Source organism: Myxocyprinus asiaticus, chromosome 44 (assembly GCF_019703515.2).
Source record: "Myxocyprinus asiaticus isolate MX2 ecotype Aquarium Trade chromosome 44, UBuf_Myxa_2, whole genome shotgun sequence".
NCBI classification, from domain to species: domain Eukaryota; kingdom Metazoa; phylum Chordata; class Actinopteri; order Cypriniformes; family Catostomidae; genus Myxocyprinus; species Myxocyprinus asiaticus.
Window position 1 is genome coordinate 7566368 of NC_059387.1, and position 12752 is coordinate 7579119.

General features: G+C 36.6%; 1 protein-coding gene across 5 annotated transcripts in view; it reads right to left on the bottom strand.

Moving 5' to 3' along the window:
* Window positions 1-1570: 1570 nt before the first annotated feature.
* LOC127434685 (cyclin-Y-like) overlaps window positions 1571-12752 on the bottom strand; it is a 95135-nt gene continuing 83953 nt past the window's right edge. For 4 of the 5 annotated variants that reach the window (XM_051687597.1, XM_051687596.1, XM_051687599.1 and 1 more), the window contains one exon: window positions 6966-8575. In XM_051687597.1, the coding sequence (XP_051543557.1) occupies window positions 8459-8575 (117 nt within the window). In that variant the 3' untranslated portion in view covers window positions 6966-8458. Of the gene's footprint in view, window positions 1785-6965; window positions 8576-12752 lie in introns of those variants that run through there. The other variant, XR_007896074.1, reaches the window with a different exon arrangement.

The window sequence follows — 12752 nt, forward strand, 5'->3', positions numbered from 1 at the left end:
CAGACGGTCTGGTTTGAGTATTTCTGTAACTGCTAATCTCCTGGGATTTTCACGCACCTCAGTCTCTAGACTGTTGTGGTGAGAAGAACAACATCTCAGAATGCTATTGAGGGGGACATACACAATATTAGGCAGGTGGTTTTAATGTTGTGGCTGATCGGTATATATATATATATATATATATATGTATGTGTGTGTGTACACTCACCAGCCACTTTAGTAGGAACACCTGTACATCTACTTATTCATGCCAATCATGTGGCAGCAGTGTAATGTATATAATCATGCAGATACAGGTCAGAAGCTTCAGTTAATGTTCACATCAACAATCAGAATGGGGAAAAAATGTGATCTAAATGATTTGGACTGTGACATGATTGTTAGTGCCAGACGAGCTGGTTTGAGCATTTCTGTAACTGCTGATCTCCTGGGATTTTCACGCGCAACACTCTCTAGGGTGTATAGAAAATGGTGTGAAAAACAAAACACATCCAGGAAGCGGCAGTTCTGTGGATGAAAATGCCTTGTTGATAAGAGAGGTCAACAGAGAATGGCCAGACTGGTTCGAGCTGACAGAAAGGCTACGGTAACGCCGATAACCCCTCTGTATGATTGTAGTGAGCAGGATAGCATCTCAGAATGCACAACATGTTGAACCTTGAGGCGGATGAGCTACAACAGCAGAAGACCAAGTCGGGTTCCACTTCTGTCAGCCAAGAACAGAAAACTGAGGCTGCAGTGGGCCGACCATTTGTGTACCTCAGCAGAAATCCAGATTTGTCTGACCGCAATGATGTTTTTCCAATCGTCCACTGTCCAGTTTTGGTGAGCCTGTGCCCACCGCAGCCTCAGTTTCCTGTTCTAAGCTGACAGTAGTGGTACCGGGAGGGGTCTTCTGCTGCTGTAGCCCATCGGCCTCAATTTTTGACGTGTTGCATGTTCAGAAAAGCTTTTATGCATAGAACTGTTGTAAAGTGTGGTTATTTGGGTTAATCACGTTCCTGTCAGTTTGAACCAGTCTGGCCATTCTACTCTGACCTCTGTTATTAACAAGCCGTTTTGGCCCACAGAACTGCCGCTCACTGGATGTTTTTGGCACCATTCTCTTTACACTCTAGAGACTGTTGTGCTTGAAAATCCCAGGAAATCAGCAGCTACAGAAATACTCAAACCAGCCCATCTGGCACCAACTATCATGCCATGGTCCAAATCACTGAGATCACAATTTTCCCCATTCTGATGGTTGATGTAAACATTAACTGAAGCTCCTGACCCGTATCTGCATGATATTATACATTACACTACTGCCACACGATCGGCTGATTAGATAATTGCATGAATAAGAATACAGGTGTACCTAATAAAGTGGCCGGTGAGTGAGTGTGTGTGTGTGTGTGTGTATATATATATATATACACGTTGTGAAAATCAACATTAAGCCACAAATGCTGTTAATTAAGCTTAAATTGTTCTGAACCCGGAATATTTTTTTAATTCCTAATCTTACATGAATCTGTGGTATAACATTAATAAAAAACAAACAAAAAAACAATTCAAATCACAATTTTTATAGCAAATTTACGTTTATTCTTGTGGTGGTTTCTAAACATTGTTTCTGAATTGGGAGCATCGATAGAAATCATAGTTTGAGAACAAAGACTGCATGCGACCATTGTAGCCTCCGGGTCCTGGGGTGAAGACCGCAGGCGACTGGGTTCACTTAGTTTAACAGGAAGTATAATGAAACTAATATACGGAGAAGATAAAATTCAGTCTCTGGAACGCTGAAAACAGATACAGAGGAAGGGTTTGAAACAAATGACTTTAACAACAACGTATTATTCATAATAACAGGCATACAACCAGTGAAAACGACAGCAGTTTTCTCTTTTTTTTTCTTACAGGAAACCACTTATAGTATAAATGTTTTGAAAGTTGAATTTGTAATTTCCTAGAAATCGCAATCAAAATGAGAAAGATTACAGATAGAGACAAAGAGCAAGAAAGGTATTAAATAAGAAACATAACACTGTGCAGAGGTAGAGTTCAGTGCACACGGCTAAAACACGCCTACTGCCGCCTATCACTGTAAGACTTGAGTTTACAACACCTTGTTCGGATCCAACACTGGGCTGTATCCTCACACGCTCACAATAAATAAGTCGAATTGTACAATCTTCAAATGCCTTTTGTAAGTCTTCATTTCTGTATCCCATTTCCTTCCAAAAAAAACACTTTTCTTTTGAACTTTTAAGATTTCAAACAGTTTACAACACACTATTTCAATGTGCAAAGGGAGTTTAATGCACCGCCATTTCCAAAGGCCAGTTCTTTATTGAAATTTGGTCAAACTTCCTTTATCTAGGAAGGAAACCAAAACCAAACACATTGCCCGGTATCATGTCTGTCATCATAATCAAGTTGCGCTCAAGTAACTTGGACATCAGTGCTTAGAAATGACATTTAGCATGAAGATTAAACCCATTTTTTAGGACCATTAAGATTTTTAGCATTCTAACATGACAACTGAGCAAGCACTCTTCCAATTCTCACTACTGTAATGCAGAAAAAAAACAATATCTGATTTAAATTGTAACACATTTATGCATCATGATAGTATTAATTTATGCTGATTTTAATAAAAAAATATTAAAGTAACAAAATAATGCATTACAGTAGAGAATAATAATAAAAAGAAAAAAAGAAAAAAAAAGAAAAAAAAGATAAAATATACAGACACATTACATTAATGCGAATTTGGGCAGAAATGTGCTTAATTGTCATGAAATCATACAATGCAAAAAAAAAAAAAAAAAAAAAAAAAAAAAAAGCTTTTGATTTTGGGATGACCTTTGTATGAAATGTATAAACTTTTTATGTGTTTATAAAAAGTGTGCACTACATTTAGATTAAACTGTCACTGGAGTTCACATGTTAAGACATTTTTGGGGCATTGGAGATAAAATAATTTATATATATATACAGGTGCATCTCAATAAATTAGAATGTCGTGGAAAAGTTCATTTATTTCAGTAATTCAACTCAAATTGTGAAACTTGTGTATTAAATAAATTCAATGCACACAGACTGAAGTAGTTTAAGTCTTTGGTTCTTTTAATTGTGATGATTTTGGCTCACATTTAACAAAAACCCACCAATTCACTATCTCAAAAAATTAGAATACATCATAAGACCAATAAAAAAAACATTTTTAGTGAATTGTTGGCCTTCTGGAAATTATGTTCATTTACTGTATATGTACTCAATACTTGGTAGGGGCTCCTTTTGCTTTAATTACTGCCTCAATTCGGCGTGGCATGGAGGTGATCAGTTTGTGGCACTGCTGAGGTGGTATGGAAGCCCAGGTTTCTTTGACAGTGGCCTTCAGCTCATCTGCATTTTTTGGTCTCTTGTTTCTCAGTTTCCTCTTGACAATACCCCATAGATTCTCTATGGGGTTCAGGTCTGGTGAGTTTGCTGGCCAGTCAAGCACACCAACACCATGGTCATTTAATCAACTTTTGGTGCTTTTGGCAGTGTGGGCAAGTGCCAAATCCTGCTGGAAAATGAAATCAGCATCTTTAAAAAGCTGGTCAGCAGAAGGAAGCATGAAGTGCTCCAAAATTTCTTGGTAAACGGGTGCAGTGACTTTGGTTTTCAAAATACACAATGGACCAACACCAGCAGATGACACTGCACCCCAAATCATCACAGACTGTGGAAACTTAACACTGGACTTCAAGCAACTTGGGCTATGAGCTTCTCCACCCTTCCTCCAGACTCTAGGACCTTGGTTTCCAAATGAAATACAAAACTTGCTCTCATCTGAAAAGAGGACTTTGGACCACTGGGCAACAGTCCAGTTCTTCTTCTCCTTAGCCCAGGTAAGACGCCAGGAGTGGCATAACAAGAGGAATACGACAACTGTAGCCAAATTCCTTGACACGTCTGTGTGTGGTGGCTCTTGATGCCTTGACCCCAGCCTCAGTCCATTCCTTGTGAAGTTCACCCAAATTCTTGAATCGATTTTGCTTGACAATCATAAGGCTGCGGTTCTCTCGGTTGGTTGTGCATCTTTTTCTTCCACACTTTTTCCTTCCACTCAACTTTCTGTTAACATGCTTGGATACAGCACTCTGTGAACAGCCAGCTTCTTTGGCAATGAATGTTTGTGGCTTACCCTCCTTGTGAAGGGTGTCAATGATTGTCTTCTGGACAACTTTCAGATCAGCAGTCTTCCCCATGATTGTGTAGCCTAGTGAACCAAACTGAGAGACCATTTTGAAGGCTCAGGAAACCTTTGAAGGTGTTTTGAGTTGATTAGCTGATTGGCATGTCACCATATTCTAATTTTTTGAGATAGTGAATTGGTGGGTTTTTGTTAAATGTGAGCCAAAATCATCACAATTAAAAGAACCAAAGACTTAAACTACTTCAGTCTGTGTGCATTGAATTTATTTAATACACGAGTTTCACAATTTGAGTTGAATTACTGAAATAAATGAACTTTTCCACAACATTCTAATTTATTGAGATGCACCTGTATATATATAAAACAACTTTCCGATTATAATCAATAGAGGAGTTAACACATACAAACTGTTTGACATTAATGGGCATTTTGATGTCATCTATTGCAAAAAGTGAAAAATGGCTTTTTACATTAGTGCTAAAAAGTAACAATAAAAGCTAAACTATTGCAGTTACATTCATGTCAACATAACCTTGTGAAATTGCTTTATGTCACATTTGTGGTGAGGAAAAAAAAAAGATTGAACTCAACTGGAAATTCAATTGATGACAAAAGAAAAACACTTTATCATGACAGTGCTTAAAAACAAGTGTTAGATTTCAGAACATTTACTTAATCCTGATCAAACAAGGCTTTCTTCCTAACCAAATGTGTATATATATTTTTTTTCTTCATATTTTAAACCATCTTTGTCTAAAGAATTTAGGATTTAACAAAAGTAAATATTGGTCACATAAAAATATCTCAAGATCAAAATTGTTTCAGTAGGTTTATGTACAATATACAAAAAATAAAGTTCTAATTCTTTATTCTAAATGCGTTTCTGAGCAAAGTTTCCAACATATTTCTAACATATATATCAGAAATCATTTCGACACTTGCTGATCTTTTGAATTGGGAAGAACCGATTTCAGAATTGGGGGTGAAAAAAAATTTGATCAAGAGAATGGAAGATAAAACGGTTCATTTTCATAGTCTACAGTATATCTAAGGCCATATTCCTGCTTAATGCAGGTACCGCAGGAGAAGTACATGGCAGTGGATACAGCAGGATTTCCTCTCCCACTCAAAGTCAATTCAGTCTCTACAGTTTGACACATCATAATTGACAAGCAAAATACAGCAATCTGTCCAACCATTAATACCAGCGGCACGATTAGGATGAATCTCACAAAACCCATCAAAAATATGTCCAGATCACATTTCACCCAGAAATAAAAAAATCCAATAGGTTTTTATTATTATTATTATTAAATACATTTAATGACACAAGCACTTTTCCCCCAAAATGTTTCATTTCCTAAATGCGATTTATATATATATATATATATATATATAAATTATAAAGTATTTATATATTATGCTAGTATTTTTACTGCTTTTAATTTAATGGCTGATAGTTTATATAAAAATATACATTGCATTATATAAATTGTATTCCTTTGATACAGTAAAGAAAATAAGCAATACTGTAATCAGAACCTAATTAGAATAATTTAGAATAATGAAAAAAAATAAAATAAAATAAAAAATGAAGCACATTTTCCTCCACAATTTTATTTACTGTAAAGTGAGTTTAGGCATTACAGTAATGATAACCTAATTAGAATCATTTAGAATTAAGAATGAAAACAAAATCATTGTATTATCCACCTTTTTCCTACGTCACGTGATGCTTAGTACGAAAAATGGGCGTTACTTCCGTTGTCAAGTAAACAAAGCTGTTGTTGCGGTGTACGTCTATTCATTCTTTCGTTGTGCTGTTGGGATTTTGAGGAGAGCATGTATAATTTCATATGGACATACATCAATCACTATATCAGTGTGTTGCTGAACGATAATAAACTGCAAAAAAGTCATAAAGACTACCTCTGTATGTGTTTTTGTGATCCAATCACAAAACATTTTGCACCCCTTTTACAACTATAGTTAGCGCTGACCTTTGCGATCGGATAATCCGAAACTCGTCTTATTACCAGCTGTAAAAAGGGTCTTAAAATGACTGCAGCCAGAGCTAGAGAATGCTGTAGAACGAATACGGCGGAAGTGCCACCCACAATCATTTCCCCAGTAAGACCCCCAGGAAAAGGGTGGGTAATTATTGTGTAACTGTAATACAGTAAAGAAAATACTGCATTAGAGTAATTTAGAATAATAACCAAAACAAAACCAAATAAACAACAAAACATAACAGTTTGAACGCATTGCGGAAATGAGAATAGTGGGGGAAAAGTCAAAAAGAAAATAAAGTCACAGTGCAAAAAAAAAATTTTTTTTTCATGCAAAATATAATTTCTTATTTGTTTCTTTTGATTACATAAGGTGACATTTGACCAAGACATGTTTTTTGCAGGTTTCCTGAGATTCACCCATTAGCTTCACCTTTATTAACAGAGTGGGAACATCAGAAGACTTCTACACACTTATTGTGACTAAACAAATCTGAAACTCTGACTCATGAAATGTTGTCAATCTGAAAGAATGTTTCAGATCAATGTAAATAATGTAAAGCATCTGCTCCAATCTGTATAGCAGAGTGCGCAGGTTATACACATTCATGGTCATTGAGAATGGAATCAGTGGTGTAACTTGGATCTCGCGGGCCCCAGTGCAAAGAAACTCTCGGGCCCTCTCCTTGGGGGGCCTTGGTCGTTTTTAATCACCCCTCTCACCCTGGGCCCTAGGGTGGCTGCCCACCCTGCCCTCCCTGCCCTCCCTGCCCTCCCTCTATTTACGCCCCTGAATGTAATTATTGGCTCTGTAGAAATAAAATGGAGTTCAGTCTTAAAACTTCTCCATTCTCTCATAAAATTTCAATGGAAAATTCAGCATTTAACTTTTCAAGATTATGTCTCTTTCCGGGTTTTCATGGCACTGATCAGTTATCAAAACTTCTGTTTTAATAGGAAATCACTCAAGGAAGTTCACGTGGAGACCCCTGGACCACCGCTTGTATTTGCTTTAGTAAATCTTCAACTGCAAAGTAACTTCCGTTACTCTTAGCTAATAACACTAAACAGCAAGGTCTTAATAATGTATTACAAAGTGGAAAAAAAATAGAGTAAAAAAATAACAAAAATAAAAATAAAGAATTTGTCCTGTGACTGTTTCCCCATGAACAAGCATTGTTAAAAACTAATTTTACAATAATAAACCATCATTAAGGTTGTTTTTAATTTATAATAATTCTTAAATGAGATCACAAAACATTAAATAACAGTATATATAACTACAGTGGTAATTCTGTTGTTTGATCACATCACAGTCATTTGGTTTGGACAGAAATACTTCAAGGAATACTACAGTGGTCCCACAAAGTATTTGGACACTGAAGTCACACTTATAAATGACTGAATGTCAATGAATTAAATACAAAGTATGTATGTAAATAATGTGTGGCATCTGTAAACAAATGATGCTAGAGCTTTTCTCAGAACAGTCTCTAAGCCATTTTAGCGATTACTTTTAACCAATTGCTGTCAAGTTTATTTTAGTGCACGTATGAAGTCGATTTCCCTAAATTTCACACAGGTGTCCTAGCAGAGTAACCACAGTTGAAGCTCAGCACATTAACTCCTGTGTGGACATGTTCAATCTTTGACAACCAAAAAAGTCCAAAAACTTTTGACTTAATTTTAAAATAAAATAAAGCTAAAATAAGCTTCAGTAAAATAAATGCCACTTTGTTTGATAGTTTGTTATATAAATGCAAAACATTTTGATGTTTTAAGTGTGACTTAAGAGTCCAACTACTTTTTGGGGCCACTGTGTCTAGGAAACATCTTGAGATTTTTGGCTGTTAGGATACATTTATGTGCGCACATGAAATGTTCTAAGAAACTTCCTCACCTATAATGGCAAACACATATGACACAAAGCTGTTGGAATGCTGTTCCTGTCATTGGGCATCACTTGGAGTTTCTCCATCATTTCTATCCTTTCATCCATGTCCTCCAGTTATTCTGAACTGCAGCAGCAGTGTCCTCCTCTTTGTCCTCTAAGCCAAAGCTTTGAAAGTTATCTTTGTGTGGGTCTTGTCTTGTATATACAGCAGCCTTTCGACCAGCAAGGACACTCTTCTGAACAAAAGCCTCTGGCTCAAGAGTGTTGTGGAGGTACTAAAGCACATGTGTCCTCTTAGAGAACGCTTCTTCCGACAGTCTCTTCTCCTCTGTCTCTTGCAAGAGTCCCCGATGTCCACTGTTATTAGGATATGATGGCGGGGGACCATCTGACCACAGTCAGGTTATCTGCACTCACTGAGCGCTTCTTGGCTGCTTTTCTCAAGTCTTTATATTTGTCGTCGCAAAGCCTGGAGATCGCCTGGGAGAAACATGAGAAGGGGCGGATAAATATTTATTTCGATACAAACCCCTTTGTTCCCTTGAGTGTTTTAGTGAATGTGTAAGGGTGCCCACACATTAGAGAACACTTTGATGTAGTGTTTGATGGATAGGAATGCACAAGATTAATTTTGAGGGTATGGAAAGAACCGGGTCAGTTTGAACTCAAGCAAAGAATATAGCAAATTGGACTTTTGAGAGCACAACCGAATCTGCCTCTTTGAAATTCTCATGGGTTAATGAATACCTATGTCAGACTGCACTGCAGCAAAAGTTGAAAAGTTCTTAAATGTTCTCAACCCTTATGTTTTTCCTTGTGTTATGTCCTAGTAACACACCATTCCCATCAAAATCAATGTGTTTGCAACATTCTCTGACACAACATAAACTCTAATTTGTGGGCGACCTAAGCCTCGAAAGTCAGAAAGTTGCTATTCACTGATAATCTTGTCGTGTAAGTGAACAGTTTTAAACATCAAACTATCCATTTTATTTTAATTAAAAATTATGTACACTATTCTATTTCTATCCAGAAATGAAAATCAGCCAATTCTCCCCTAACTCAAGGTGTCCTGCAAGGATCTGTCCTCGGTCCTCTTCTTTTCATAATCTACATTGTTGTTAGTGGTCGCTAGCAACTGCAAGTCTCGGGTCTGGGATTCCCAGAAAAACTCATGGACTAATAAAATGTGTACCTTGAAAGCAAGGCAAATTCCTTTAGATAAAAGTGTCAAATGCTTATATGTTAATGAACTTAGAGAGTTTGGTGGTTGAAGGGCGACATCATTTCGTAATTTACATAATACAACTTGATGACAAATGTGACGTGCACGCAATTTCTTAATCTAAACGAACAATCAAATTTTTCTAAGGCTGTCGATTTAATGTGTTAATTCAGTGTGATTAACTCTATAAAATGAACACATTAAAAAATTAACTCGGATTGATTTACGAACTCCATTGCAAAATGGATTACTGTGGGCTGTAGAACAATATTTTATACATTATTCTGTATATATATTAAATGCATAGGTAATTACATGCATAAATATTTTGATAATTATATGTAACGAGTAGGGCTGGGCGATTAATCAAATGTTATTTTCAATAAGGATTTTGGCTTCCAACGATTATAAAAACAAGATAATCGAGATAAAACGATTATTGTGGACATTCCGTTTCGCAGTGAAACACCCCGGTGTTATATCTTTAAAGCATCCTTAATTAAAGTTCAAATAATAAGGAAGTGGGTTATGAAAATAAACTCCAAAACTGACATTTCTCTGTGCGGTCAGTGCTGCGTCTATGAGTTGAGTGAAGTGACCGAAGAAGAGATTGAATCTACTCTCGGCTGATGCACGCACTGGCGCGGGGACGCTCGTCACTCACACGTGTTTGCTGCAGCTAGATTATAACGTAGTGAATCATAATATATGTGTCATGTTCACTGTGTGTATCTTATCATGAAGAAAATTGGATAAATGCATGATGTTTCCAAAGTCAGTGAGTAATCGTGTTAAATAATCGTGATCTAAATATTGACCAAAATAATCGTGATTATGATTTTTGCCATAATCGAGCAGCCCTAGTAATGAGTAAGGTGGGCAAGGAGGCGGGAACCGGCTAAATAGTCAACGTAAAGTTTAATGATAAAACTCAAAATAAAACAAACATAAACAAACACAGACACACATGCAACGCGGCCACGTGCGTCTCCCTCTCTCTCGAACTGGAACAAACACTTCTGTTATACCATTAATCGGCCTGGTCGAGATATTGCTCTAACTGTTATTATCTGCTGAGGGTTAATAATGTCTTTAGTAGTAGACACAGAACTAGCTAGATTCACATTTGTTACAGCTGGACATATCACACAAAGAATGTGGGGCAATGCTGTATTTTCTAAAGCAAGAACCAACTAGCTTGGCAGAAAATTGGCAAAAGTACCAGAATTAGTGGTAGGAAAATTTTAAAATTGTTTCTTCCTTCATCAACCTGCATTTAGAAAGTTGATGAGAGTAAACACTTTTAAAAAGCAAACTATACATTATATTTCTATACAATATTCTATTTCTAGTGATCAACCGATATGGGTTTTTTTAATGGCCAATGCCGATATCCAGAGAGCAGGATGGCTGATAGGCCGATACAATGCTGATATATCACATGATTTAATATAATAAATAACACACATAAAATTGCTAAAAAATGAATAAACTCTTATTTAACACTATATTTACTCAATTTCACACAAAACTTCAACTTTATAAAAAAATGAATATTGTATTTTAAGTGGTAGATAGTAGTTTCTTCTGATTTCTGTTTAGTCATCAAATGTTTGTCATTTGTTTGCACATAAAGAAATTGTTAATATAGGAAGAAGGAAATAACAGTACACACAGTAGTCCAGCAACCATAGATGGCATGTCCACTTTAGCAATCGCATTTTCTCCAAAAATACTGAATCAAACCAATTGTACGTACAGTACATATTAAATAAGACATTTACTTTAAGCACACGTGAAGCACTTTGAAGTTGCACTCGTGCGGATCCGGCGCGAGTAGCAATCACCTGACAGTTTAAACGGCCTGGATCGCCTGCGTGGATTGTCACGGACTGATCGTCATGATTTATGAATCAGAGGAACTTTTGATCCTGAAGTTTTTCCGTGGCTCTGATATGTGGACCGTTTAAATGACAGTGTTGCACACCGGTCTATTATTGTAGTAACACAATGGCACATAACAACTAAACGAACCGTGACTGGTCGTTTATATGTCTCGGTCGCTTCACATGTAAGCAGGTGATTCTCGGTGCCCTCAAGAAATAAATCGGTCAAAGTGGAAAATGTATTGGTCGATGTCGATAACTCTGAATATCGTCCGATTTATCAGCCTCGGCGATATATCGGTTGACCACTATCTATTTCTATTCAAAAGTACACGTCACTCAATGCTCCCTTTACTCACGGTGTCCCCCAAGGTTCGGTCCTCAGTCCTTTGCTTTTCATAAATCTACATTATTATTTTTGGCCAATAGCAATGCCAAGTTCATGACTCCCATGAAATGCATCAACTGATAAAATGTGTTCCTTGAATGCACTGCAAGTCACTTTGGATAAAAGTGTCTGCCAAATGCTTAAATGTAAATTGGTCATAGAGAACAGGGTGGTTGAATGCCGATATAATGCCTTTACATAATAATACATAACTTTAAGGAATATTCCGGGTTCAATACAAGTTAAGGTCAATCGACAGCATTTGTGGCATACTACTGATCACCACAAACATTTATTTTGACTCGTACCTCCTTTTCTTTAAAAAATTAAAAACTCTAGGTTCCAGTGAGGCACTTACAATGAAAGTGAATGGGGGCCAATTTTTGATCATTAAAATACTCACTTTTTCAAAAGTATAGACACAAGACATAATGAGCATGTAAACAAGATTTTAGAGTGATAAAATCACTTACTAATCTTTTCTGTGTAAAGTTATAGCCAATTTTACAACTTCGTTGCCATGACGATGTAATGTCAACAAACCCTAAAACCCCTAAAATGACAGTAAAAATTACAATTTAAACAACTTTACAGCTCAAATAATACATGAGTTTTAACAGAAGAATTAATGCAAGTGCTTTTATAAAATTATAAGCTTAAAAGTTCTGACTTTAAACCCTCCAAAAATTGGCCACATTCACTTTCATTGTAAGTGCCTCACTGTAAGCTCTATTTGTGCTTTTTTTAAGGAAAAGGAGGGACGAGTCGAAATAAATTTTTCGAGGTAATCAACATTATGCCACAAATGCTGTCGATTGAGCTTAACTTGTCTTGAACCCGGAATATTCCTTTAATGATGACAAATGAGACGTACATATAAATTCGGAATCCAAACGAATCCAGTCATATTTTAAACCATATGTACTCAAAACTCAAAAAGGAAACTTCGATGTTAAGGCTACAGGCCATTGTGGCCATTATTTTGAGATGACAGCTAATTGTGTAGGAGTGTATAAAGAGGAACAGCAATTTTGGTCCCCTGTTGTGGTTGCAGCATTAAATAAATGGATCAGAAACCACAGGGAGACAGAGCCCCCCTCCCACAGACCACTGTTACACCACCAGTGCACACACACAAACAACTGAACAAACATCATT